Below are 27,010 nucleotides of genomic sequence, written 5' to 3'. Positions count from 1 at the left end.
GAACAGGATGTCATGTAAGCAGAAGGAAACTTTCGTGCAACTTGTCTCGCATATGCCAACGCGGGGGACTGGCACGGTTTGTAACATCTGATCCATTCTCGTTCCCAGAGCCGCTTGTCTCGCTTAGCGGGAAAGCCTGGGCACGAGGAACAAGTGGCTCTTTGGCCTGCGCAATTAAGAACGACAAAAACATTCAAGCAATCTCCACCTGCAAAAGATGGACGGTGGAAAAAAAATCCTGCAGAGGGTGATGCTGGTAAAGAAAATTCTTGCAAATACCAATGCTGAAAAAAAATTCGTAAACAAAATATTGCCTACCACCCACCCCCTCCCTCCCCCCCCCCCCCCCCCCCCCCCAATAAAATGATGGACCGTCTCTTATGGATTTGGCGTGAAATGTTATGACGTGATTGAATGACATGCAGCAGCAAGAAAATCGAAAATGTCATATCGTTTTCGTTTAGTTGGGCGTTTACGCACTTCAATGTTTGCTATTTATAAAACAATTTAAAAGCACGCTATCTAAGATTAACACCGAGAAAATAATGTCCAAAGGGGCAAAAAGGATACCCTACTTGAGAACAAAGAACCTCAAACACGATACGCTATCCCGCGGAACATACATTTTACATAAGACCTTCTCCACTCCATTTCGTTCTCGTATCATGTCTCAGTTCTGGAATCAAACGAACTTCTTTCCGAGATGAAACCGCAAACAGTGTAGTCTGGGGCGAGTGGCGCATGCGTATCGTTTTCACTGCAGAACGAACTTCCCTCTGGAACAAAACTCGTTCCGGAATGATGATACTCATCCGGGTATCATGTAAACAGCCCTTTTATTCGCGCAAGGCTACCTTAAGGCGACATATTGAAAATACACGACAAAATACTAACGTCATAACCCCCAATCAACCTTCGCAGAAACAATGCGGCGGCGCCTAAAAGCTTTGGGATGAAAAAAAAAAAACAGAACGCCCAGGCCAGTATTTCAACCAATTAATGAATTATAAATTTAAACTCTAAAAAAAAGAACAACTCATGATTTAGGACAAAACTGTTTTTTATTAGCAATATTATTTGCCATCCAATCAGAACACGCACAATATATACCCATATATTCTTATTTCGAATTATTAGTGTAATATCAATTTAAGAAAAAAAAAAGCGTTTAAGAAACGTATATGATTGGCTGAAAGCCATGCTTACCCCGCTTTCGTTTCGTGCTGCTTCTTTCTCTCCTCTTTCCTCGTCTTCCGCTGTTTGGCCTCCCTTCTCCGTTTTTCCCGGCGGTCGCGGGGCTGTGGGCGGATTCGTCCGTGTCGTCGGTGGTGTCCGGCCGCTTCGTACACGAAGCGGGTGTAAAGTGGTATGGGTTACTTTATAAAGGAAAAAGAAATATTGCGGTGGCGTTAGGCAGAGTTATAGAAACATTTGAGGGTGTTTAAAAGAAACTAAAATACTGCTATCAGTAAAAATGTGAACGGTAAGATTTACAGTAGCTTAGTTGCATTTCAACTCTTCACTCCTGTCTGTGTTTTAAATAATGCATCGTTTTAACTATTAAATAGCCAGTTGGACATCTGTAAGCGCATTCTTACATGTTTTAGGAAGCAAATCCTTGAAACTGAGGTCAACTTCGTTTTTGAATTGAATTTATCATTAATACTTCTATGATTACGAATTAGTTCCAATAATGCTATCATCATCTCCAAGGCAGCTGAAGTCCTTGACCATACAAGAAAGCTTTAGTTATCTCATAAGTTACAAACTGGATCCCAACAAGAGGAGCGACCTGCAGAAGGAACATAATAGCATTTTATTTTGTATTATACATACTAGAATCCTTTACATATAACATTTATTAAATCCTTGGGTTGGCGAGGCTTGTTAGGTCCAGCAACAAAGTATGTTAGTTTACCGAGAAATGAGTAGGATACAAGAAAAGAATACCGTAAAAATATATGTAAAAAAAAGAAATAAATATTAAATAAATTAAAAACCTAGCTAAAACTAAGCCCCAAGAGTATGGACAGCTTTGTAAAATTTTTTTTTATAATATTTTTTTTTTTTTTGTGTGGGGGTTTTTTTTTTTGTTTTTTTTAAAATTTTTTTTTTTAAAAATTTTTTTCTTAAATTTTTTTTTTATTTTACCTCCTTTATTCCCCCTTCCAATTTATTGGGAAATTTTTTTTTTTTATTCAAACAAAAAAAAAATTTTTTTTTAATTTATTTTATTATTAAAAAAAAAAAAAAAAAAAAACAAAAAAAAAAAAAAAAAAAAAAAAAAAAAAAAAATTTCAAAAGTATTTTTTTAATAAAAGAAAAAAAATATATATATATATATAAAAAAAAAACCGACAAAAATAAATTATTTTTTTAATTTTTTAAAATAATGTAAAAAATATATAGTTGTATAAATAAAAAAAATATATTTTTTTTTTTTTTTAAAAAAAAAAAAAAATTTTGAGTTTTTTTTTTAAAAAAAAAAAAAAAAAAAAAAAAAAAAAAAAAGTTGATAGTGTGTCTAAAGATCTTAAAAGCGAAGCGCGCGAGGTCTAAAAATAGAATGCAAATGATTATACCCTGTACCCCCCGAGGAGGTTCAGAAAACATCAGCGTGTTCTGAGAGAGATAGTGGGAATCTAGGCGAAGTTTTCGTTTTAAAAAAAAGTTTTAGGAACACCGGCTGTTTTAGAAGGTGTTTTTGGAAAATCGTCCGCAATTCCGGTCTGTTTGTCTGAGTCTTGTCCGAGTCATGACGTCACTCGCGCGCTTCGCATTAGAAGTGTTGTTCTAAGTAACGGCCTTAAGCCGAAGCGAGTTGTGTTACATTTAGGTACTTGAAGCTTCTTGACCCTCTCTGATTGTTGTTACCTTGAGCAAATTAGGCCACATTCCTTTATATAGACCTTTGATGCCTTCTATTTGAACGATCATACTGAATGCATGCCGAGTGGAAGTGTATGCGAACAAGTCACCACTAATACCCTTCATCTGCATTCTACGACGCACCACATCTAATGGGTAGGTTACTGAAAAACAAACAAAACAAAAAGTGTTTACTCTGGAAATTAACGCTGTATGGATTTGTAAATGTCTTCCTACCTAACTCCTACTCTTTTTTATCCATATTGTCCATATGAGCAAAGAAGATTATGGTATTGAGGTTCAACATTCAACTACGTACAATGTAGCAATTAATCTGACAAAGGCTGTGTTCACACTAATCTCCCAATCACTTAGACTCAATAGACTGCAAAACAGTCGCTTTTTCTCTAAAGTCGTTGGAAAAAGCGCTTATCGAAGGCGCGAAGCGCCGAACATTAGCGTCTCTCCCCCAGTCTCACTCGCAGTTTTGACATTGGCTCCACAGCTCTCGCTCTCGTTCCAAGACCGAGCGCGTTCGCAAAAGATACAACTGTTTTGCAGTCTACCAAGCACTGGTATCTGGGCACCAGCAAAATATAGCTGCATTAAGTTGACTTGTCAGACACAAACTTGACCTTGCACTCTCCATGCCCGAATAATGGCGTGGGTACTAAAAAAATAGTATGTTCACATTATTGCCAGCCAACATTGTATTCGGTGACCATGCCCAGGCACCAAGTGTGAACATTGCCTAAGTTTGAGAAACATCTGACTTGCAGAATATGAACTCATCAGTTCGAAAAATACCGGCATACTATTTTGGGAAATACCTGTCGGCTGACTTACTAGTTCGAGGAATACCTAAGTTATCGTGATACTAGTTTGAGAAATACTCGACTTGCCAGTTGAGAAATAGAGCGGTTTTCACTTGAGTGTCGAAAGTTAATTGCGTTTGCTTTGGTTTTGCATTGCTACGCTTAGTGATTGGCTTAAAAATCTCGCGCCACTTTCTAAGCCAATCAGAACTAAAACCAAAACCAATCGTGACTCGCTCGCGCACGTTTTCCCGCGCTTCGTGCCGGCTACATGTAATTGCTTTGAGTTTTGATTGGTTCACTGGATTGTCTGTGTCCTTTGTGATTGGCCAGAGTAATTACTTTGGTTTTGGTTTTACGACACTTAATTGAAAACTGCTCTATTTGACTTACATTACCAATTTGAATACATTCAAGACGTACCAGTTTGAGAAATGCCTCCTGCCAATGCTCCACAGCAAAGACGGATAAAAACAGGCAGCTCCTTATCCTTGTCCATTCTTTTTAACTCTGCTTCCCGAGCCTTCACAATCAAATGCTTAAGGACAACATCTAAGAAAGACAAATTAAGTAGTAAAAAATAAGTTGACAAAACAAGCCGACATTTCTCCACGCGCGTGCACGAGCACTTGTCATCGGACAGAACCTCTCACGTTTATAAGCATTTGCAGGCTTCAAAGTCATGCCGTACCTCTTGTAGCTAAGACTGCTTCAAGATCTTAGACTCTGCGCCTACTAAGTACCAGATTAAGCTTAAGGAGTCTATGTACATCGAGTGGGAAAAGCCGGACCTTAATCAACAGGTCAAACACATCAATTTGACGCTTTCCCTATAGCTGCACGCACGCGCGCTTCTTTTTAATTCCGTTAACTTCGAAATTTATCTAGCGTATTGCATTTCAACGCAATTTAACGTATGATTTGTAACAGCCACGTTTTAAATCACTGTAAACTTTCAAAACCGTCACACTGACGATGACGGATGTACCGACGAAGTTTTACATGTTTGTGAAAATTAAAAAAGTCGTATTATTTTTGAACATTTCTACAATATTTTGCTGCTGTCTCGACCAAGTTGACAATTAATTTCAAAAAGTTTTAACGATTTCAATGTCTAAGTAATCTGCACAGTTAGGAAACATTTCCTTTACTGATAATTTTGTTATCTCTGGGAAATTTTCACAAGTGGCAAATTAACAGACTTTGTAAGGGAAACTCTTATTGCTGCTACATTATGGTAAACTCTACGAGCAAACCAAATGAAATCACTGACTCTGTGGGAAGATTTATGGGGGGGTGAAGGGGGGGGGGTCTTAACCTCCCATACCTTACGGTACATCTTGTACTCCCGATTCCTGCCCCTTTCTTTAGTGGTTTTAGTGGTAACCATTAGGCAATTTTCATTGCAAAATTTTTCTTAATTTCTCGCTGTTCCCGCCACCCGGGGAATCCTACTCCTGGCCCTTTCTTCTCCCGCCCCTCATACCCCTCCCACCCCGTATTCTCTCAGGCTCACACCCCTGCCTCTGTCCCCTTCCACAATCTAATTAAATTTAAAACATCTGCTTATGTTTGCAGTGATAAAGTAAGAGTAGTATGAAATGACTGTACTGTACCTTTTAGTGTCTCATACACTGCGAAATTCAAGCCAATGTAAGGGGCAATTCCCTGATAAAAGACAACATTAGAAAAAAAAATTATTACAAGAAGCACTGCTTCTGATTTATCTAAATAATTCTATAAAAAGGCTTGGAAAAAAGCCCTTTCAGATGTCCAGAACAAGAAGATTTTCCTGGGCACCAGACGGTTAAAGCTGATTTGCAGTCTGTACTGCGCAGACTGGAGGTTTGTTTTGGTTTTGTTTTTCTTTATTACAATTTAGTGGCCCATATAATCAAAGTGGGTACAAGCCACTAAAGACTAAACTCGGAAATGTTTTTATGAAACAAGAATTATTGAAAACAAACTGACAAATAAAGATTTGCCAAAAAATGATGTTTAACTTTCCACACTTCAGAACTTTCACTTTGAAACACTTAGTTTGATTGTCATGCAGCTGCTAATCGAAAGCAGGCCGAAAGGCCAAGATTTAGAGTTCTAATCCGTTGCAAATTAATTTCTTTCTTTTTATTTTCCTTTTTCGTTTTCTGAAGGTAAGGCAAAATAACAAGATCATTGGAAAAAATAAGTTTTGGTCTATTTCAAGAAAACTGACATTAATACAATATTTCAGAGGCCTAAAAACACTTGCACGCATTGCGTGCCTATATTTAACAGGCTTCAAGGAAAGGAGTGAAATTTACTTCACTCACTACAACTCTTTTCCGAGTTAAAAACTACAAATACAATAAAATAATTAAAAATAAAAATTCTAAAATAAAATCAATCAGTAATTGGGAGGGGTATTTTATTAGTTGCAGGAGGGTGATTACTAAAAGGTGCTTAATTGGATCTTTGTAAAATTAACAAATCATTAGCATCATACCATAATAGTAGGTGGCAGTCCTTTGTAAAGACACCCACTGAAAAGTCCTCCTTCATCTTTCAAAATTGTTTGAAAAGCATGCAAAATGTTTCTGTAAAATCAAATAATAATTGGGCCGCCCGTGTGATGGCCGCGCGGCTCCCCGCCCCCCCCCCGTCCTGCGCCCCGCCCCCGGGGTGCCCCCCCCGCCCCCCCCCCCCCCCCTCCCCCCGGGGCGGCCCCCCCCGCCCCGCCCCGCCGCCCGTCCCGCCCCCTCCCCTCTCCTCCCCCCTCCCCGCGCTCCTCCCCGCCTCCCCTCCCCCCCCCCCCCCCTCTCTCCTCCCCCCCCCCCCTCCTCCCGGCCATTCCCCCGCGGTCCCTCCCTCCCCCCCGGTCCGCCCCCCTCCCGGCGCTGGGCCCCCGCGGTCCCGGTCCTCGCGTCGGCCATAATGCTTTTGTTACATAAACAACAACAAATTATACTGTAAACAAAAATCTTTTGAGTCATACCTTAGGCAACTCATATATGAAGTACCGGTAGCTTTAATTACTTAACAACTGCTTTGAAGAGTTTAAAGGTAAAAGCTTGCTTAAGTTACGGTCAGACCACCACTGCAGCTGTGATTGACTAAGAGCATTAATTGCTACTGTCATGACTATCCCTTCACCCTCAAGTGGGATGTTAGTTTGGTTATCAGGTATCTCTAACAGATCACTGGTACACCCATTCATACTCTTGGGTAAAAAAGATAACGTTTGCATTCGAGCCTAGTGGCCCATAACAGGGCCTCAGAGTTACGTCCAAGAACACAACACAGAGGCCCAGCCAGGGCTCGAACCAGGACCATTTGATCCAAAGTCCAGCGCACTAACCATTAGGCCACATGCACAGTGCCTCCCATTCTTGGACATAGATTGAAGATGCACTGTAAGAGTCCGAATGCCACTTTATATGAATACCTCATCATTGCAGATACAATGTAGTGTTAAGACTCTTGTTAGCTCATACATTTTCCCATAAAATTAAGGGCTCATAGAGGCACATCAAAAGTTAATACGGACACTTCCTCTGCTTTCCACTCAGTGTCTGCATAAAGCGGAGTTGAATCTTTTTTGAAAGCTGGAATACAGCCAGTTATTCCTAGATCAAATCTGGTTTTAATTATTAAATGAATTGCTCAATATTTTTTAAAACATGATTGTAAGGTGCGGTTCTACTCTCATTAGTGGCCCGAAGCAGAACCCCCAGTCAGGTAGAAAATATGCTTGCCCCTCATTGACATTTCTACTCTGTCTGTGTAAATAACTTTGATCCTGCACTAACATTATGTCAGTACCATTATAAGGTGTACATAAACCCCAAGTTTTATTAAAGGAAAGGAATTTTGATACCTGTATCTTTTCTCTGCCCCTTCACCTTGGGCTGCTAGTCTTGTCCTGCAAAATTAATCAATAAAAACTAATAGCTAACAGTCTTCTTCATGGCTTTGTAGAATTCTAAATAAAATATCTGCCATACAAAACTCCGTAAAAAAGAAATAATTTTCTTGAAATAACAAATGCCAAGCCAGTTTTAAAACTTAAGAATAGATACTTTCAGAAATATCCACACCCCTCCCACTTAACATTTTTTTTTTTTTGGGTTGAATCCCACCATCCCTCTGGAAATTCCAGTTCAGCTCCATACTTCCTTTGAAAAGATTGACTTTCAAGACCCCCCACCCCCTTTAACCCCTTCGCTGCGGGCCTTTTTCCCCCGCTGCGCTGGTTTTGCTTTTCGTTGTTTTCGTCGGTGGCTCCTCTCCTCTCGGTCTCTCCTTCTCGGCTGGTCGGGTCTGGCTCTCTTCTTCCTCGTGTTCTCGCCGATTCTCTCCTCTCCGGCTCGCTTTCTCTCTCCGTGCTCGGTCCTGTTCGTGGGTGGGGGGGGGTGTGGCTGGTCGTTCGTCACTCGTCTCGGCCCCATGTTTTTTTGCGGGTGTTTCGCTCGGTCTCGTCTTTTGGTCTGTGTCTCCTCTGGTGGACGTACTGAGTCGTCTCCTACAGTGAAGGGGTTAAATTTCCAATGACCTTCCATGGGGTGGTCATTTTTTTGGAACTGCACAATATATATGGTCATTGCAGAACCCTATTAATACACATCACAGTCAAGTGCGGTCACCATGGATGAGCCACCACCACCAATGTTGATACCACAGCACTATAAGATATTGCATATGTACATGTAACCAAACCTTTTGAGTTCCCTTTTAATTTTATTTTAAACATTTACATCAGAAGTTTAGGGTTTAGCTCCTACGAATGAATACCAATACAACGCTGTTACATGTACATACAGTACCGCTCAAATGTAAGTTGACAGTCTCGACTCGATCCTCGAGACTCGAGACTCGATCCTCGAGAGTTTCGAGTTTCGATCGAGTCCTAAGATCGCCTGAAGGCAGGTTGTATTTGTCCATGTTGATTCGGCGGGACCGTGCTAACTCCAACTCGGTTACTTCTGGTTCGATTTGCCCTCAATTCATTCACTTTCGACGGTTTCGAGCTCCTATTTCGAACTTTTTGGGACGGTTCGAAATATTAAACGACCAAGCGTGCGTTGTTACAGCAGAGATGAGTAGCCGGCGTGCACGCTGGCTTCGACCATAGTACAACACTCAAGAGTGCGGCCCGCTTGAGCAATTTTATTCTCGAGGAATCATTCAAGCGACAAGCTCATTATTTTTCTCGACTCGAGACTCGATCCTCGAGACTCGAGACTCGAAACTCGAAATGTTCGAGTTTCGAGGATCGAGTCTCGAGGCTCAAGGATCGAGTCTCAAGTCTCGAGGATCAAGGCTCGAGGGACTGTCAACTTACATTTGAGCGGTACTGTACATGTATCCTACAAGAGGAGGGGAGGGGGAAAGAATACTGTAGCAGTAGACTGTGCACTTATTATTGATTTATTTAGTTTAAGTAAAAACACAGCACTTGACTGTATATTTATTTACCTTACAAGATCAAGTGGATAGGTAGCAATAACAGATGTTGTTCCAGCTAATCCGCCAGCCAGCAGTCGTCTCACTGGAGTCTGAGTCTGAAGATCTTCTGAAATCTTCAGGAGCTAAAAAATTAAAGTAAAGTTTTAATAAAATGGTGTTCGGGACCAATACATCATCCAGGAGGCATGATAGCCTAATGGCTAGTGTGCTGGGCTCAAAAGTAAGTGGCCCAGGGTCAATGGTGGTAGTAGTAATGGTAAAGGGGCAGTTCTTGTGTATAGCGCATTTAATAATAATAATAATAATAATAATAATAATAATTCGGCGCAAATTAGCATATGAATATGATCTGCGCCTCCGTTGTTTCGGGCGCCTCCCTCGGGCGCTTCGCGGGCGCTTCGGGGCGCTTTTCGCCGTTCCCTTTGTCTCGCGCGTCGTGCGTGTCGTCTGGTCTCTGTCGGTCGGTTTCGTGTTGTCGCGTGGGGGTCCACGGCCGGGGCACTGGGGCCTGGGGGGCGCGGGGGCGCGCCGGGGCCTTCGGGGCGCGGGGGGGCGCTTCGTCACGGTCTCTCCGCCACCTGGCCACTCAGCTTGCACTCCGTGGTGGGAGGACGACGTCAATATCAGACACCTTTTGGCAACCACTATCTGTCCATGGTAGAATCATTTAACAACTGTTCACCGAAGTGGAAGTGACAAGTGGTGGATATTTACCCCCAGGGGGGTACTCCCGTATACGGTATATCGTGGAGGCACTCGGGACCCAATCCCTGTCTTCTGCACTCCCAATCCCTCACCATCCCCCAATCCCTTTCCCCCTATGCAGAGGGGCTCCCCGCTCGTTTTGTTTTCTCTCCATTGCGGCCCCCCACTTTTTCGTTCCCATCCCCTATCTTCTCACCCAAATCTCCAATTCCCCCCAAATCCTAATCATTCACCCAAATCCATCATCTCCCCTCATTACCCGGAGTACCCCTCCTGGGTATTTACTTCACCGCTTCACCACTAGTCACCAACACTGAGGTCAATAGTTGTTTTAGTATACATGTATACTCAAAGAGTGATATAATATAACCCAAAATGATAACTTTTGACCAGTTATTTCCGTTAATGGGTACAGTTTTCGCGTGGGGGTTGCTCAGAGGTGAATAGCAAAGGATGTCCAGAGTTTGAGTAGCCAATCACCGCGCAGCAAAAAAACGCTATCCACTGTTTAAGTATATACTAAATAATATCATCCCACCAACCAACCAATGGATACATGTAAATAGGCCAGACCACAACACCGGAAACTCCATGCATTACTCTTTGGGATATGTAATTATGTGTTGTGTACTAGGGCAAGACACTTGACTCTCAGAGTGCTTCCCTCCACTCACAACTACTCATAAATGGGAAAAAAGGCATTATACCTTCTTGAATTCTTCATAAGCAGCAAACTGTACTGCAGAGTATGGAATGATTCTGAGTACATTTGTACCATTACCCTACAAAGGAAAAACATATATGTAAGTCATATGTAGTGTAATTACCTGTCAACGTTTTCTGGGTCAAAGGTGTGAGATTTTTATGCTGAGAGTGCCACGTTCCCCGAAGGTGACACGACCATGTCCAAAGATTTCCGAAGAGGTATTCCGAAGACGTTCCAAACGTATCCCGGTTCCAGTCCCAAGACGTGGGAAAGTGGGTCAGTTATGGTTGTAATAACTCACATTTTTCAACTAGGTGTGAGAAATTGGTTCCTAAGCACGAGTTAGTGCGAGATCAACATTTTCAACTTGCAGGCGTGAGTCGCGAGAGTTGGCAGTGTGTTCCTACTAAGTAACTCTATTCAACACTCTGGTTGATAGGGCCGATAAGGACCCTAGCAGCGTGTAAGTCTCAATATTAGCCCAGTCATTCCCCCCGGGGGGGGGGGGGGGGGGTTCAAAGACTGGTGCATTAGTTAACCCTGAAGTGTTCAATTAAAAGGTGGGGAAAGTGTCCTTTTTGGGGGAACTTAAACCAAATCAACTTGACTTATCCTCTTCATGTGATAACTGACTGAAGTGTGAACATATAACTATACAGCTGTAACAAGTGTAACCAGAGGAAATTTCTAACAATTTAATTACATGGTAAATTATAGAAAATGAGCTACAAAGGCTACACAATTACTGAACCACAAGTTGGAGCACTCTGCTCTGGGCCCTGTGTAACGAGGGGCCCAGTAACACACCCCCGGTCCCTCCCCCCGCCGCCGTGTCCCCAGTCCTTGAGCTAGAGGTCGCATCTGACGTACTCATCTGACGTACTCATCTGACGATCCATGAGGCATTATGAATCAACTAACAAAAACATCAAATCAAATCACAGTTTACCTTGAAATAACCCCTCAGTCCCTCTTCTTTGCCAATCTTTATCAAAGTTGCGCCAACTCCTGAAAATTTTGGATTTCTGACCTGAATCTAGAAAAAATTTCAAAGAAAGTTCAATTAATTCAATAAAATAAAGTCCATAATTTTAAGCGTTGGCCTGAATTATCGTCCCGACATTTTATTTTATTTTTAGGCTAACCTGTAGAAGTATTTTCACTCTTTCTAACGGTGAAACGCAAGTTCTGGATACAGCGCCAGCGACTCCTCCAGCTATAATGTGCTTTACTTGCTTGCTTCCAGGAAACAAGGGCTTAGGTTCTGTGTCAGCGTCTTCATCTTTTCCCAGGTCTTGTGACAAAGATGGCGCGTGAATATCCTTTTCAGGTCCCTGGGCTGAATCCTTTAGAACCATATTTTGCTACATCGAATTGCATTTTCATTCGTGGATGCCAAAAGGCAAGAAAAACTGCCCTTTATACATCAGCATAATGAATTTCTGCCGGATTCTAGAACGTCGTGACATACAGCACCAAAATCTCCTTACTTCAACTTGACCAATGAGAAGACGCGATAGTTTCAGTGTTTTGAACCAATCAAAAGACGCGTTTTAAAACTCCCACAATGCGTTGGTAGCCTTATTGCTATGGAGTCGAAGCGAAGATGAACTTTGACAAGAAAACTTTTGGAAACACTACGAATTCATAAACCTTTTTAATTCTGAGACTTGAGATCATGCCAGGTATTATGTAGTTTTGACACATTTTGCTATGGTTGCAATTTTCACGTTAAAAAAATGACAGTTTTTCTGCAAGTGCGGAAATTTAGGTGCACAAAAACTTTGTTTTGGTTTGTTACAACTACAGCTAAGCTAAGTAAGCTACATGTTTGGATGAAAATAATTATTTAAGTGTTATATTTTCTTATTTGTTAGCTCCTACTAAGAAGCAGGAAAAGAAAGGAGGAAAAGCTGACGCTGGTAAAAACATACACGCACATGTTTAGTGATTGTTTGGTTCTGTGCAGATGATTTTTTAAAATCACTCGCATGACAAGCAAAGTTCTAAACATTGTGTTATGCATATGTAAGCTTGTAATGTGCATGTAGAGAAACAACTTTTGTTTCTTGGTCTTCTAAAATAATATCCGTTTAATGGGTGCAATTGCTCCCTACGCAGATGTTCTTTTAGCTCATCTGACACTAATCATTCCTCCCCAGTCTTATCTCCATTTCCTTTAGTCTCCTTGCAGCCGCTTTTTGGGACGGCTTTTTTTTTTTTTTGGGGGGGGGGGGGCATTGCGTGACGTCCCAAAAAGCGGATGCGAAGGAGACAACATTTCCTTGGGAAGGAAAGATTGTGTGACGAGCCAAAAGAATGCCTGTGTAGGGGCCATGGGTGCAAAGTTCACCATCACTTGCCATTGATCTTCTCAATTTTGATGTTGCATTTGATATATCCAATTAAATCTTGATAATTTCCATGCAGTGAACATGAATCAATGCTTAGACGCAAACAATGCATGCAATTTTAGTTCTCAATAGATGTTGTGGCTCAATTTCCTGCAAATTGTGCAGAAAATCAGAGACAGACAGAGTTGGCTAAAAATAGATGCAAATATTATATTTCCACAAGGTCAAGCAGGATAATTTAGTTTTATTATTCGTCAAACTGTCAGGTTATAAATACAGAGCTTTGCAAGACTCGTTCCTAGGGTTTTTCACTCGACAAGGTTGTGCAGTACTTCTGATTCAACCTTGGTAGCAGGATATCTGTTGCATACTAAAGACAGATAACAATGACTTTTTGACCATGTGCACCATGACAATTTCTTAAATGATAGAGCGGTTTTCACTTGAGTGTTGAAAGTTAATTGCGTTTGCTTTGGTTTTGCATTACTACGCTTAGTGATTGGCTTAAAAATCTCGCGCTACTTTCTCAGCCAATCCGAAGTAAAACCAAAACCAATCGTGACTCGCTCGCGCACGTTTTCCCGCGCTTCTTGCCAGCTTCGTGTATTTGCTTCGAGTTTTGATTGGTTCACTGGATTGTCTGTGTCCTTTGTGATTGGCTAGAGTAATTACTTTGTTTTTGGTTTTACGACACTCAGTTGAAAACTGCTCTAAGTTTGAAGTAACATTTTAATCACCTTCACCATATATATTTCTTTATTTATGTTAATGGTCCTTTAGGTCCACCAGTGCTTAATGGTGTTTACATGTTTCCAAATGGAGACAAATATGGTAAGTGCATGCATGCATGTACACAAGTGTATAGTACAATGTAGTTCAGAATTTTTCAAACCAGTTTAATTTTATTTCCCTTTAAGAATCAAACTGGTTTGAAAAAAATTTAAACCAAAGATAAATTTAAACAACAACATTTCACTAAATTTTTTTCAGGCAGGCTACAAATTGTAGTTTTGGCCCTAGGCGAAAACAGTCTAGATCTATTGGTCCATGGTTATATACATGTAATTTATTTAAAAAAAGAATTCTATTTATGTTAATTACAACACACTAGTGCAGGAATATGATTTCATTTATAATTTAATCTTTAAAAAGGGACATGAGAGTAAATAATTAAAGGACGAAAGTACATGTAGCTGTAGGGTCAAAACATGGGCATTTAGGCTTTAAGGCCATACCTCCTATTGCATAAATTTCACAGAATACTGTCAACTCTCTCTTAACATACATGTACACCTATAACATGGACACCCCTATCAGATAGACACCTGGTGTTGGTCTTGTCCCTGCCATTTTTCATTCATTTTACTGTAACCCTACTGTACAAGACAGACACCTGATCTCTAAGGGACCATGCCATCTATCTATGCCAGGGGATGGGCTGGGTAGATTAATTCGTTATAGACAAAACCAAAACATGCTGACCTCCTTCCAAACTAAAAAAAAAAACATAATTCCCCAAACAGGAAGAAGCCTACTAACAACCAGTGTTTATTTTTTAAATATGGCAGCTGTTAATTTTTGGCTCCCGGAAGAATCATTTGTCAACAAGATTAAATTACTCTAACTTAAAGATAAAGTCAAAGTAAATCAGTGTATAAAGTTTAAAGACTATACTTTCTCCACAGTTTCATCTAATGGGAAGTTACAGGGACATTTATATTGCCAAAAACATGAAAACGAGGCTAGGCAGGCTAGGGTGACTTTTTTTTTGAATGAGTCATAACTTTGCAGCCATTTAACCCAAAACACTGGAACTTTTCAGAATAGCATAATATTTCATATAATATTATATTTAAGTGCCACCATCTTCATTTTACGAAAATTGACCAAACAACAGAAATGAATGACAACCATCTTTGCATAAGGTCTATAGTAGGCACACATCCAAAACCAAACTAGTGGCGAAAACATTAGTGAGAGAGAAAGTGGCAGCGACGAGGACATGGTTCTCGGAGAGTGAAAACAATTTGCAGAGGAAACTCCCCTGGTTCCAGTTATATTCTACCAAAAATGATCTGGGCACAACATTGCAACATCATTTTTATGATATCAAGACTTTTTTGTATTTGACATTAATACTGTAGTACACACGATCATAATTGAAGAGAAGTATTAATAAGAAAACAGGTAGCCGCTCTCTTTGTCTGCAGCATTTGAAGGTGACTTCCCTCACCCTCAGAACATCCTGGATTTATTATGACCCCCCCCCCCCCTCAATTCTTGCCAGCTCACCCCCTGTTATAAATAATAAATGTTCCCTAAGATGGACAATTGGAGCCAGTTCTGACAGTGTCTGTGTTAGAGAGAGCTGGTTGTGATAATTAGAATTTTATTTTTCTGTTTTAGATGGTGAGTTCATCCAAGCAGATGAAGGCTTGCAGCGTCAAGGTTACGGCATTCATATAACCTCTGATGGACTTAGTTACCATGGAAACTGGAGTGGTGATAAGATGAATGGACAAGGTAAAGTGTCATTACATGTATTTTTCAATTCAACTATTATCATTATTACAGCGCTGTATATGATAATAACTCTTTCATAATGTTATTGTTAATAAAGTAATATTATGAAGTTAATACGTAGTCCATTGCTTGTCCTCTGCAGGAAAACTATTACATCCATCTGGGGCTTTATATGAGGTATGGCATGCTAACACTATGACTAAGGATTATACAGTTTATCAGTGGTAAACTATAATTATTATAGAAAAATGAAAGATTCTGACTGGCCGAAAAATGTGAACTTAAAACATAAAAATTAAATTTTTATTAAGATTGTAATGAAGTTTTCATTAGATCTAGTTGGTATGTATTTTTATGGTTTGTGGAATCAGAAATGCAGACAATATAAAATATTTCATTTAAAAGGATTGTGACTTGAGCCTGCCAGGGTACTCTCCAATAGTTTGTCGGAGGGAGGGGGGAGGAGGTGGTGTGCTACTTCAGCTGAAACTATTGCCAACAAGACCAGTCCATTATTTCAGACCAGATCCTTTCCATGAACTGCTTCAGTTTGCATAAACATTTGAGAAGAACTTCAAATTCTTGATGTTAAGTTAAATCACGCTTCTCACGAAAAAAACAATAACAATTATTTTATTACCTAATTTACTGACTAGAAAGCAAAAAGTCACTTCTACTACGACTACCACTACTGCTACCACCTCATGACCTCTCCAACTGCACTGGGTCTTGACGTAATCCAGTAGTTTTAGAATATAAATGATCTTGAATACCCAATCTGATTCAGACATGTTTATCGCAGGGGGAATTTGTCAATAACATGTTCCACGGATATGGAAAATATACTTGGCCAGATGGTTCATTTTATGAAGGAAACTTCAATGAGAATAAGTAAGAATCTAAAACTTGTTTCACCTTAATTAAATAACGTAGGTAACAATGTAGTGACAAGCTTATCCAACTGCATTACCGTCGCTTGCATCTAAGCCTGAACCCGAAAAAAATAAGCCCGAAACCAATGTTGCAAAATAGACAGTAACCAAAGGCATTGTTTTTCAAGGTACCCAACATATTGACAATTGTAATGGGGCAGGGGGTAATTGCTAATTTTTTCCCCTGTTTTAAGTATAAAACAGGCAAATGTCCCAAGAATTGTGACATGGATTGTAGATCCTAAATGCTGTTTTCTGTTGGAAACTGTACCAGGCTGAAAAATATATGATAATATTGATAATGCTGTGTTTCTGACAGGCTTGAAGGCCAGGGAACATTTACAGATGTCAAATCACAGGTGTGGTACGGCAACTTCACTCACAAGGCTGCACCTGGACTGAAGTTCAAACTGAACATGTAAAACTCCTCCAATGCAATAGTGTAAATGTGTACAAAAATATGTAATGGTTATAAAATAAATTGTAGATTTACAGTATTTGTACAATGATTTATAGTGCGATCATACGAGCTGTGACGCACACGATTTCGCCCTTATTTTGCATCTAATTCACCGGTACATTTTCTGTTTTATTGAAAAAAAAACAACAAATCGAAATCATTTTTCCTTGGTCTACGCTCTGTAGACCATAGAGATTACGGTATGCCATAAAGTGTCCAAAATTGACAGTAAAACGGCTCGTGGTTTCACTTGAGTTTTGACCATTTTATGACGTCATTTCTTTGGTCTGTAAGAGTGTAGGCCATAGAAAAATGTGTTCTATTTGTTAAATGGAGTCAATTTTGAAATTATGCAATTAATTTAATTGACAGACAAGTGCCCTTTACATTAATTATCTCAGCGATTCTTGTTAAAAATTTGTTGCCATGACAAAGAAAATTGTAAATACATCCTATGTTTTCAAAATAAGCTTAGGCTCTGGTTACTCGCTAATTGTAAATACATCCTATGTTTTCAAAATAAGCTTAGGCTCTGGTTACTCGCTATTGATCGCAGTGCATCAGCCAATCATAAAGCTAAAAATGCGATAACCGACGTTAAAACTTTAATAAGTAATATCTGTTCCAAGAAAAGGTTTTGTGGGTTGAGAATATTTTGATTTTGTAATCATCGTTTGTTGGTAAATGGAGACAGGTGCGCTCAAGTTGCACCATTATGTCCATCCAGTCTTACTGAAAATTAGTATTCCCCGAAACGTTTTGCTAATCAACAACTTTAATTACGCAAAGTAACCGTCGGTGGGATGCCAACAACATCTGCTCGCCTTTAACAACAGAATTGACACTTGTGCTTCTTGTTTGTGGTAGAGTGACAAGGCATATAAAGGTACGTGTAAATTCCGTCTAAGTTTATCGGCTACTTTTAGTTCGGTGCCTCCGAATTCATCTCCTCCACGCTTTGTAAATGGCCAACTGGTCAGCCTCCGACCAGTTGGGATTTTCAACAAGTTTGTTTTCGAATTATGATATTTGTTTATTTATTTACAGTGTCCTCAGTAAGCACATCAGTGCTAAATGCATTTTTAAACTATAATTTTGTTATATCTCTACTCGTAAGTAAATGTGAAGTTTATAATGAAATCTGTCATCGTTTATCAAGAAGGTCCAAATTTAATTTTTTGACTGTTAACAATTCGTCCATCTACATTAGCTAAAACTTGCTAGATTAGAACGATCATCGATGTAGAAATAACAACTAAGAGCGCCATTCTATTGCGATTGAGGAATACTTGCTTGAAATGTGTAACTGATTGTGAAAAAGAAACTGTCGTGAAGAAGAGTATTTGTGAATCAATGACAGATGAATAGCAGTTTGGTAACATGAGGCGAAAAGAAAAACGTTTTTGATGGTGGTTCCTATTTAAGATGAGTTTAAAAATTCACATTGCGTTTAACAAGTAAACATTTTACAAAAAATTATGATAGATTCTACCAGCCAAGAATAACAATTTTAATTAACTTTATTTCGAAAAATCACTCTTAGCTGGATACACTTAGTGTGACAAATCTCACCGCTGCAAATAAGGATAAGATAAAGTTGGTAAGTGTACCTTATTTGTAATAGTTTTCCGGGGACTTTATTTTCGTTATTGCAAACAACCGCAAAATTAAAGACTTGAGAGAAAAAAATTCCCGCGAAAAATGCGATTAAGACTTACGAGCTTGACACTCGCGCGCAATTTCGCTCTTTTCAGGTGTCTTGCATTTAATTCACCGGTAAACTTTCCGTGTTATTGAGAAAAACAAATAAACACATCTTTCCATGGTCTACGCTGTTATAGACCATGGATATTACGCCATAAAATGTCCAAATATCTGCTACTGAGTTTTAAACTTTTTATGGTGTCATTTCTCTGGTCTATATAAGAGTGAAGACCATGGGAAAATGCGGTCGATTTGTTAATAGAGTTAATTTTGACATTTTGCGGTTTGTTTTTGACGGACAAGTGCTCTTTACATTCAGTATCTTAGCCACTCTTGTTAAAATTTCTTGCTATGTCTAAGAAAATTGTAAACACATTCCATATTTTTCTAATAAGCTTCATGCTCCGGTTATTCTCTGTTGACCGTTGTGCGTGGGACAATCAGAAAGCAAGAAATACAGTAAACAAAGTGAAAAAACAGTCATATCACTGTTCCAAGAGTTTAAAAAGCAAAATTTAGCGAAAGAGTAAGGGAAATGATAAAGAGTAAAATCACTCAGTTGGATACTAATTAAAACATCTGCTGTTGACGCTACTAAAGTGCAACCAATTTCACCGCAGCAGATAAAGATAAGATAAAACAAATGTAGTAAGTATACCTTATTCGTACTAAACCGTTTCGCGGGACGACTGCGACAAAAAATCCAAAGTTAAAGACTTGTGAAAAAAAAAACAAATCCGCGAAATCATCACCCTGTTGCGAGATTCTCTTACAAACCTTAGCTGCACGATTTTGCATATAAATTGGCTATGTTTATGATCACAAACAGAGACATATAAATTGGCCATGTTGACGCTCTCTTTCTACGAAACATACAACAGAGAAATCATATGGTAAATGCTGAACTGTGTATTACAAAGTTGTTTGTTGTCGCAAACGAACATACCAACCTGTTTAAAGTTCTGTTTTGTTAACGTTCTGTCAGTTCAACATCCTGACTTTCAAAGTGGTCAAGACCACCAGGGTTCCCCGAGTTGAGGGGGGGGGGGGTGGGGGAGGTGGAGAATGAGGAGCCCACTCGAACGCATATTGATGTTGATGGACGGAACAGCCCACGGACCACATCAGCAACTTGCTGTTTTGGAAGAGAATTTCGGAAAACGACAGGGATGAAGGTTCATCGGACGAAGATGCGGATCAAGTGCCATTCAACCTGGAGGTGTCTTGGTGAGAAGCTATCCCTGGTGTTCGAGGGTATACTGAAAGGGTCAGTTGAGAGGAAGCTAAGGATATTTGAGAGGACAGTGTACAAGGTTCTTCTGAAAGGTTTGGAGTTGAGAAGGTGGAGACGACGGCGAGGCTGCAACAGGCAAATAGACGACAGGCAGCCAAAGGTCAACAAAGGTCAGAACTGCGGCGGTTGAAACAAAGACTCTGAGCGTGGCGGTTGGAAGACATTAAGGCCCTATGTGCAACGAAGCATGAAGGGGATAGGTGATTGGATGGCATTAGGAAGAGTATATCTAGAGCTGAGTTTGTGCGCTTCATGAAGAACTCATACAATTTCTCCAAGAGCTTGTTCGAACAGGGCAAGACTGGCACCCTGAAGGTCTCTCAGTGCAAACTGGAGGGGCATCTTCGAAACGCCTATTCCAGCCATGCGAAGGATGAACATCTTCCAGAGATGGAAGGGCTGGTGTGTCTTGCCAAACCTGGATTCCCAGTTGACACTTTCGACTTAAAGTGAGAAGAGGTGAGAGACGTTTTGAGAAAAGCAAAGACTAGAAGTGCTCCTGGGATCAATGGGATCTCTTGCAAGCTATACAAGAGGTATCCACTTGTGTTCAAGATCCTGTGGAGGTTGTAAAAGGTAACGTGGAAGACATCAAAAGTTTGTAGTGCTGCATTGCTGATGGGATCTTCATACCAAAGGAGAGTAATTCAGAGAGTCTCCAGCAATTCAGGCCAATATCACCCCTGAATGCGAAGGGGTAGATCTTATTTAGGTGTTGGCGAGGAGAATGGCAACCTTTGTTCTGGAAAATAGCTTTATCGACACATCTGTCCAAAAGCCTGCAGAACCAATTGTACTAGGATTTCTGGTTGCTTGGGGCATGCCTCAATGATCTGGAATAACATCTTAAGTGTCAGGCGTGAGAAGAAAGGCCTGCGTATAATCTGGCTGAATCTAGCTGAATCTGAAAGCCTTGAATCTAGGCTGAATCTATGTTCCAGAGAGGGTGTCTGATTTCATCATGAGTCGAAACATGAAGTACTATGACGCGTTCCAGATGGGATTTTCTACATAGTATACTACATACTTCGAGGTGGCAGCCCTTGATAATTGGTATTTCTATGGGCTGTTCAATCTCCCCACTGCTTTTTGTCTTGGCCATGGAGATGGTGCTGAGAGGAGCTGAGCAGTTTGCACAAAGGGTAGAGGTCACAAATGGTCCGGTTATGACTGTCTTAACTGGGGACACAGGAGGACACAACCCAGCTGTTGACAAATTAAGACTTGAGAGCTTGATCCAGTGGTGTCGTAAGGCTTTTAAGCCAAAGTAGTGCAGAAGCCTAGCCCTTGTGAAGAGTGCACATAAAGTTGTGCACTTCTACATCGCAGGGGTCAAAATTCCAACTGTTCAAGAAGAGCCTGTGGCAGATGGTTATGTCACCCACTGACAGAGAGACATAGAGGAGTTGAGATCCAGAGGAAAATGGAAGAAGGGCTTAAAGCAAGAGACAAGTGTGGCCTTCCTTGTTAGCTGAAAGCCTGGTGCTTTCAGTGTGGCCTGCTTCCCAGACTAATGTGGCCGCTACAGGTGTATGAAGTGACTATGACAAGGGTGGAGACCATGGAGCGAAGTAACGAAAGCTATCTTAGAAAGTGGCTAGGTGTACCAAGGCTCTTGTCAAGCGTGGCCCTGTATAGCTCTTCAGCAGAGCTCCAGCTCCGAATGATGTTATTGGTGGAGGAGAGTGGGAGGTTGTCAAAGCTCGGCTCTATATAATGATGAGGGACTCTACTGATCCTGTAATTAGTTCTGTGCGCCCTGATGTACCATCTAGGAAGAAACGGTCCTTTGCGGAGGCTGTTGAGGAGCTGAGGGTAGGTTGAGATTGTTGGAGTTTGTCCAGCGGGATCGTAGGGGACTTGGCTGGAGGGAACGCAAGAGTGAGCGGGATAGGCGTGATACGATGACTGATGAGCTTAGGAGGATGAAAAATAGAGACGGGTTTCTTTTGAAGTGGGACAGCCTCAGCAGGATGCATGGACCACTTGGGAAGCAGTTGAGAACAGACGGGTTAAGTGGTCAGACCTATGGACAATGGACCCTTGAGGAACAACATGCTTCTGCGCTCGGTGTATGACCTCTTGCCAACCCCTGTCAACTTGTACAACTAGGAGATAAAGGCTTGTACACGCTGTGGCAAGACGGGAACTCTGGAACACATTCTTGCTGGGTGCGATACGTCGCTCCATCAGTATATCTGGCGGCACAACCAGGTGTTAAAAGTCCTTGCCTCTGCTGTCGAGAACAAGTGTCAAAGCAAGGTGCCTTTGCCACCGAGACAGGATATTTTTTCGTAAAGAAAGGTAAAAGGGCCAAGCAGAAGTCCGCCAGGAAGGAAATGCCTATGGTGTCAAGCCGTGATAACTGGAAGATGCTAACAGATCTACACAGCCCCGAACTGGTACTGTGGGCCGACATTCTCAAGACCGTTGTTTTGGTTGAGTTAACTGGCCATGAAAGATCAATATGGAATGGGTATGTGAGAAACCAATGGCCATAGAGTCAGTGCGAAGATCGTGGGTGGACATGCCGTCTTTTGTTCAAGTGAGCTTGGGTGCCGTGGTTTTGCTTGCACGTCAGTCACTCGGTTTCTGTCCGATATCGGGGTTGTTCTCAGAGCAAAGAGGTCTATAATTAGACGGATACAAGAAAACGCTGAATCTCCGTCCGCTTGGATATGGAGAAGCCTTGTCAGGTCGTACTGATGCTTTTCTGGCCTTTTGTTGTGCAGCATTTCTCTGGTGGCTCCTCTCCGGGCTGCTGAAATAGGCCCCGAAAGAAGGCATTCAGGATTCAGCTGAGGATGGGGGATGTCGAGCACTGTGTTCGCCACACTGTGTGTTTTTCTCAATTTCCAGTCTTTGTAGCGGCATTCCATAAAAAGATAAGACCGTTATTGGTCGTTGTCTTGTTGGATGTCACACCTTTATCTTTTTCAGTTAAATGGGAATTTAATGTGAAACTTTATATTGTAACGTTGATAAGGTAATAATATATTAATACCTCTTTGAAGAATGCCGCAAGATCAGAATAAAAAGCCATAGCAAATAATTTTATTGCTTTGTTTTTAACGAAAGTTTTTATTTATTTACAATTAATTTTAGGAAATCACCAAGCCAATGATGTTTTCATTGGTGTCGCTGATCATTCTCCTGAAAATAACAAGCATCGTGAGATGTGACACATGTCGAGGACATTGCCAACACTTCAAGTTTGTCATTGATCAAGATGTCGTCCATGACAACGCTCTTGAGGGTCACGTGATTAGAAGAATCACTGTTAAGAGCGCTGCCCAGTGTCACATGGAGTGTAGAGACGAGTGTCTGTGTGTCTCTATAAACTATTTACAGAATACAGTGGAAGGCAACTGCGAGCTGAATGATGTCAACAAAGAGATGAAGCCAGCTGCATTAAAACACAATCGAGGGTCTTGGTACTATGATTTGGTGAGAAGCTACACTGTACAGGTAAGAAAAAGTAATTAAAAGAAAGCTCAAAACGGTCGCAAACAGAAACCCAAAGCAAAATCAGATAAATGTTAAAGATAAAAATTCTTGGTTTGCAAATGACTTAATCCTCGGACGTATAAGGACGATGCCACCCTCTCAAGTTTTTTTCGTTATTTTGAGAAAAGGATTTACTCTATAATGCTGAAACTTCCAGTAGCTGTTCATTCATCCTTCGCAGAAAATTTGATGTCAACTGGTTGGTTCAATGGATTGTTTTCGCCAATTGAGACTGGCCATAGTGATTACTTTGGTTTTGGTTTTGCGACACTTAATTGAAAACTGCTCTGAGTTGAAAATCTACTTTTTTTCTTTTCAGGGAGGAAGACGATACTTACCGGAAAAAGATATCTGTGTTAACAAGTGCTGCGAGCCAGATCCTTGCCTCCAGGGAGGGGTGTGTCAGGAGATTTGTGATCCTAAGACTGTACGGTTTAACTGTACCTGTCCTGACGATTACACTGGTCAGCGGTGCGAGAAGCTCAAATATCCTCGGACATGTAAAGACATCTGGAAAAATGGCGTCTCGACATCAGGAAGATACAGGGTATATGACGCTCAGAATCAGCCATTTCTGGTGTACTGTGACCTTGAATCAGAATCGGAATTTTTCTGGGCTCTCATTCAGTCATTCTCACTAGAAAATAACGACCAGTTTCAAAGAAAGCACTTTAGTATTGATTATCCTGTGAACGAAGACTCCATGGAAGTTGATTGGGCCTTGCACCGTTTGTCTTTGTCCCACATGCAGCATCTCGCTGAACACTCGACTCACTTGAGAGCGACCTGCAACTTCTATTCCCAAGGTTTCAGTTACACAGATTACGCACGCACAAGCGTGGCAAGCCAAAATTTGTTTGACTCGTTTTACCGGGTTTGTAAGAGGTACGAATATCTAAACATCCGGGGAATTGAGTGTCACGACTGCACTTCACATACGAACAATCGTGATGATGAATGTTGGTATATCAACAGCTATAACAGCTTTGCTGTTTTTGGTTGTGAGTTTGATGGAAGACCAGGTATGGGCAGCTCTGAATTCAATTTTGGCTTTTATAATAATTTCAACCCAGAACATCGCTGTTCATCGGCGCTATCGTCAACAACCCAGCACTGGCTCGGAGTCAAGAAGGATGATGTGTAGATTAACTGATAAAGAAAAGAAAAAACGTTACAATGAGGAAGAGGAAATCGGTCAATGGCACAATTGATCAGTCAGAAAGAATAGGCCGATATTCGATACCAAATATTAGATACCGCCATACCAAGAGAATATCGTAAAAAAGCGATACTTGCGAGAAATATCGGTGCTTTCGATACCCTTTTGAATACTACACTTGACCTCAGCCTGCGGTCATCTGTTCAGCACCTGATGTCTATACATTTGAGCGAGGCCTGGGTAACTTTTTTTATCAATAAATTAAAATCTTGGCTTCTCTGGCCTGTTGTCTACACAATGTCGATGCAACTTAGGAAAAAAATTGAGCAATGATCAACAGACTGTCCTATGTCAAACAAATCACATGACATACTAGCTTAGTCAATGACGTCATAGTATCGATATCGATATCGCAGTAAAAGGTCAGTATAGTATCGATATCATATGGTTTTGATACTAGTAGCTTGTTATCTTCCTCGGTCTCTTCTACCAAACGTAACACCTGCCATCGCTTAAAATACTTTCTTTGCTTTTCAAAAATCGACTTTTCTTAGAAGTTTGCGGGGATTTTGTCCGAACTATTAAACCTTGTTAAATGACCTAGCTCCTAAGAGCTCTTGGTAGCTGGGCCAAAGTTCCTTTTATTAGACTTCTCTTGCAGTTGGCAGAAGTCAGATTTTTTTTCCGAATGGTATGTTTCACTTACTGGTTAGCGTCTTCTTAAGACTTTTACTGCTTTTTTACTCCTCCCACTACTGGAAGACATGGAAAAACAAGACGAGAAACGTAGTCTTTAAAGAGATACTAAACATGGTGACAATGCAATACTCCTGCAATTACAAAATAGGGCTGCCAGGATCATACTATCAAACTTTGAAACATGATCCACTGAATTATTGTTTGACTCAACCTGGGAAAGGGAGGCGCGGTGGCCTAATGGTTAGTGTGCTGGACTCCGGATCGAACCGTCCGGAGTAGTCGCTTCATGCTACGGAAACCGGGATCAGAGAGCTCCGGCCTGATGGGCCACTAGGCTCGTATGCAGACTTTTTTACCTGTGAAAGACTGAAACATGAGACCATTGGCTATTATGATCTGCGATGTACAAGATTTACAACAATCTACATCCGTCGTATCTAACTTGAAGGAGGATTTTTAAGGATAATGTCTACTCACATAACTATAAGAAAAATTCCGAGACCAAAGTCAGGGGCAGCAAAATGCAGCCTCTACTGTAGAGGTTCTGTCCTCTGAAATAAAAATCCCTGTTGAGGCAAGATATCAAACCAATCTAAGCAAATTTAAGTCTTGCTTATCAAATGTCGTAGTTTTAGTTGACTGTCGTAAATTCGTAAGTAGTATGTAGCATAAAACTAGACTTGTAAGAAGGGGGAGAAAAGAAAAGTCCTAAATTTATCCCCCCCCCCCCCCCCCGATTATGCGTGGCTCGCTTCGCCCGCCGATTAATTTTTTTGGGCCTATATGCCCCACTGGGGAAACTGTTAACAGGCTAGGTTTACGTAGTTAATAAGTTATATTTAAGCTTTCTAAGTTATTGTAACGTAAGTTTTTATATACGAGACGTTTAAATGCAGAAGGCCACACGACGTATGAAAGAGCATGGTACAATACTTTGCCGGACCTCCGGTGGTTTAAAGATACACGTCCTAGAACTCACTAGACGCACGGCTGGTGCGATGGGACTTATTTTCGTCCCCATAGGCCTTTTCGTTTTTCTTAGCTGGCGGGGCCTTAACACGAGAAACGAAGGGCTCTGGAGACAGGTTTTTTAAATTAAATCGATTTTTCTTAATTGGCTGTTTGAATCAAAGAAATCTTGAACAAAAGTAAAAAACGTCATGACTCTCTCTCACAATATATAGAAACAGAACGACTGCATACATGAAGACCGGAAGTCCTAGCATCAAGGAATGGAAATCCTGTCCCTTAAGAGCCCTTCGTTTCTCGTGCCAAGGCCTTGCCGGCTAAGAGAAGCGGAAAGGGCTGTGGGGACGAGAATGGACGTCCCTTCAGCTCTGGCTTTGTAGAAGCCTATTTGACTAGTCGACATATCGGCCAAAACCAACTAAAATTGCCCAAAACTAAGTCCCGTCGATTTAGCCGTGCATTTTTTAGTAAAAGGAAGGTTTCAGTTAATAATTATTAATGTTAGTAGTCCACTGCTCAGTGAAAAAACATTGTATACGTAATAAAAGCCATCCCGTGTTTTGTTAAATAAAGATGATGATAAAGATAAAATGTTAATTTGTCACGAGCGTGGGACAAAAAAAAAAAGATCCGAGTCCCTGACGGGAATCAAACTCATGGCCTCCAAATGCAAGATACCGGTTCAGTGGAGTTTCTGCCGACTGAGCTACGAGAGACTCTTAATTAATGAGCTAGTATAAGCCATAAATGACCAAGACTCTCTCGTAGCTCAGTGGTTTGAGCGCCCAGCCGATATCTCTGACGCGATGGGTTCATTTCCCGTCGGAGACTTTTTTCCTTGTGTCACGCTCGTGGCAAACAAACATTTCA

General features: G+C 40.8%; 3 protein-coding genes across 4 annotated transcripts in view; 2 read left to right on the top strand and 1 right to left on the bottom strand.

Moving 5' to 3' along the window:
• Positions 1–1,364: 1,364 nt before the first annotated feature.
• On the bottom strand, positions 1,365–12,021 carry LOC144666969 (uncharacterized). Its single transcript, XM_078528421.1, has 10 exons — positions 11,685–12,021; positions 11,489–11,575; positions 10,541–10,615; positions 9,138–9,250; positions 7,540–7,584; positions 6,169–6,259; positions 5,300–5,351; positions 4,107–4,235; positions 2,875–3,032; positions 1,365–1,792 (listed from the first exon to the last, which is right to left on the bottom strand). Exons 1-10 carry the CDS (start codon positions 11,895–11,897, stop codon positions 1,703–1,705), a joined length of 1,053 nt encoding a protein of 350 aa, XP_078384547.1. The 5' UTR covers positions 11,898–12,021; the 3' UTR covers positions 1,365–1,702.
• An 87-nt stretch (positions 12,022–12,108) lies between these two features.
• Positions 12,109–16,845, top strand: LOC144666975 (uncharacterized). Of its 2 annotated transcripts, XM_078528429.1 has the most exons (7): positions 12,109–12,224; positions 12,417–12,461; positions 13,674–13,724; positions 15,300–15,416; positions 15,559–15,593; positions 16,219–16,307; positions 16,668–16,845. In XM_078528429.1, exons 1-7 carry the CDS (start codon positions 12,218–12,220, stop codon positions 16,768–16,770), a joined length of 447 nt encoding a protein of 148 aa, XP_078384555.1. In that variant the 5' UTR covers positions 12,109–12,217; the 3' UTR covers positions 16,771–16,845. The 2 variants fall into 2 exon arrangements, with proteins under 2 accessions (XP_078384555.1, XP_078384556.1); XM_078528430.1 differs by lacking the exon at positions 12,417–12,461 and having other exon boundaries at positions 12,111–12,224.
• A 502-nt stretch (positions 16,846–17,347) lies between these two features.
• Positions 17,348–27,010, top strand: part of LOC144666964 (uncharacterized) — a 92,905-nt gene continuing 83,242 nt past the window's right edge. Inside the window, exons 1-3 of the mRNA XM_078528416.1 lie at positions 17,348–17,694; positions 22,912–23,274; positions 23,633–24,894. Of these exons, the coding sequence (XP_078384542.1) occupies positions 22,927–23,274; positions 23,633–24,457 (1,173 nt within the window). The 5' untranslated portion in view covers positions 17,348–17,694; positions 22,912–22,926 and the 3' untranslated portion in view covers positions 24,458–24,894. The remainder of the gene's footprint in view (positions 17,695–22,911; positions 23,275–23,632; positions 24,895–27,010) is intronic.

The sequence above is a fragment of the Oculina patagonica genome, chromosome 9, assembly GCF_052425735.1.
Source record: "Oculina patagonica isolate OP01 chromosome 9, crgOcupat, whole genome shotgun sequence".
NCBI classification, from domain to species: domain Eukaryota; kingdom Metazoa; phylum Cnidaria; class Anthozoa; order Scleractinia; family Oculinidae; genus Oculina; species Oculina patagonica.
Note: the sequence above shows the minus strand (reverse complement) of the source record. Positions and strands in the feature narration are given on the sequence as shown.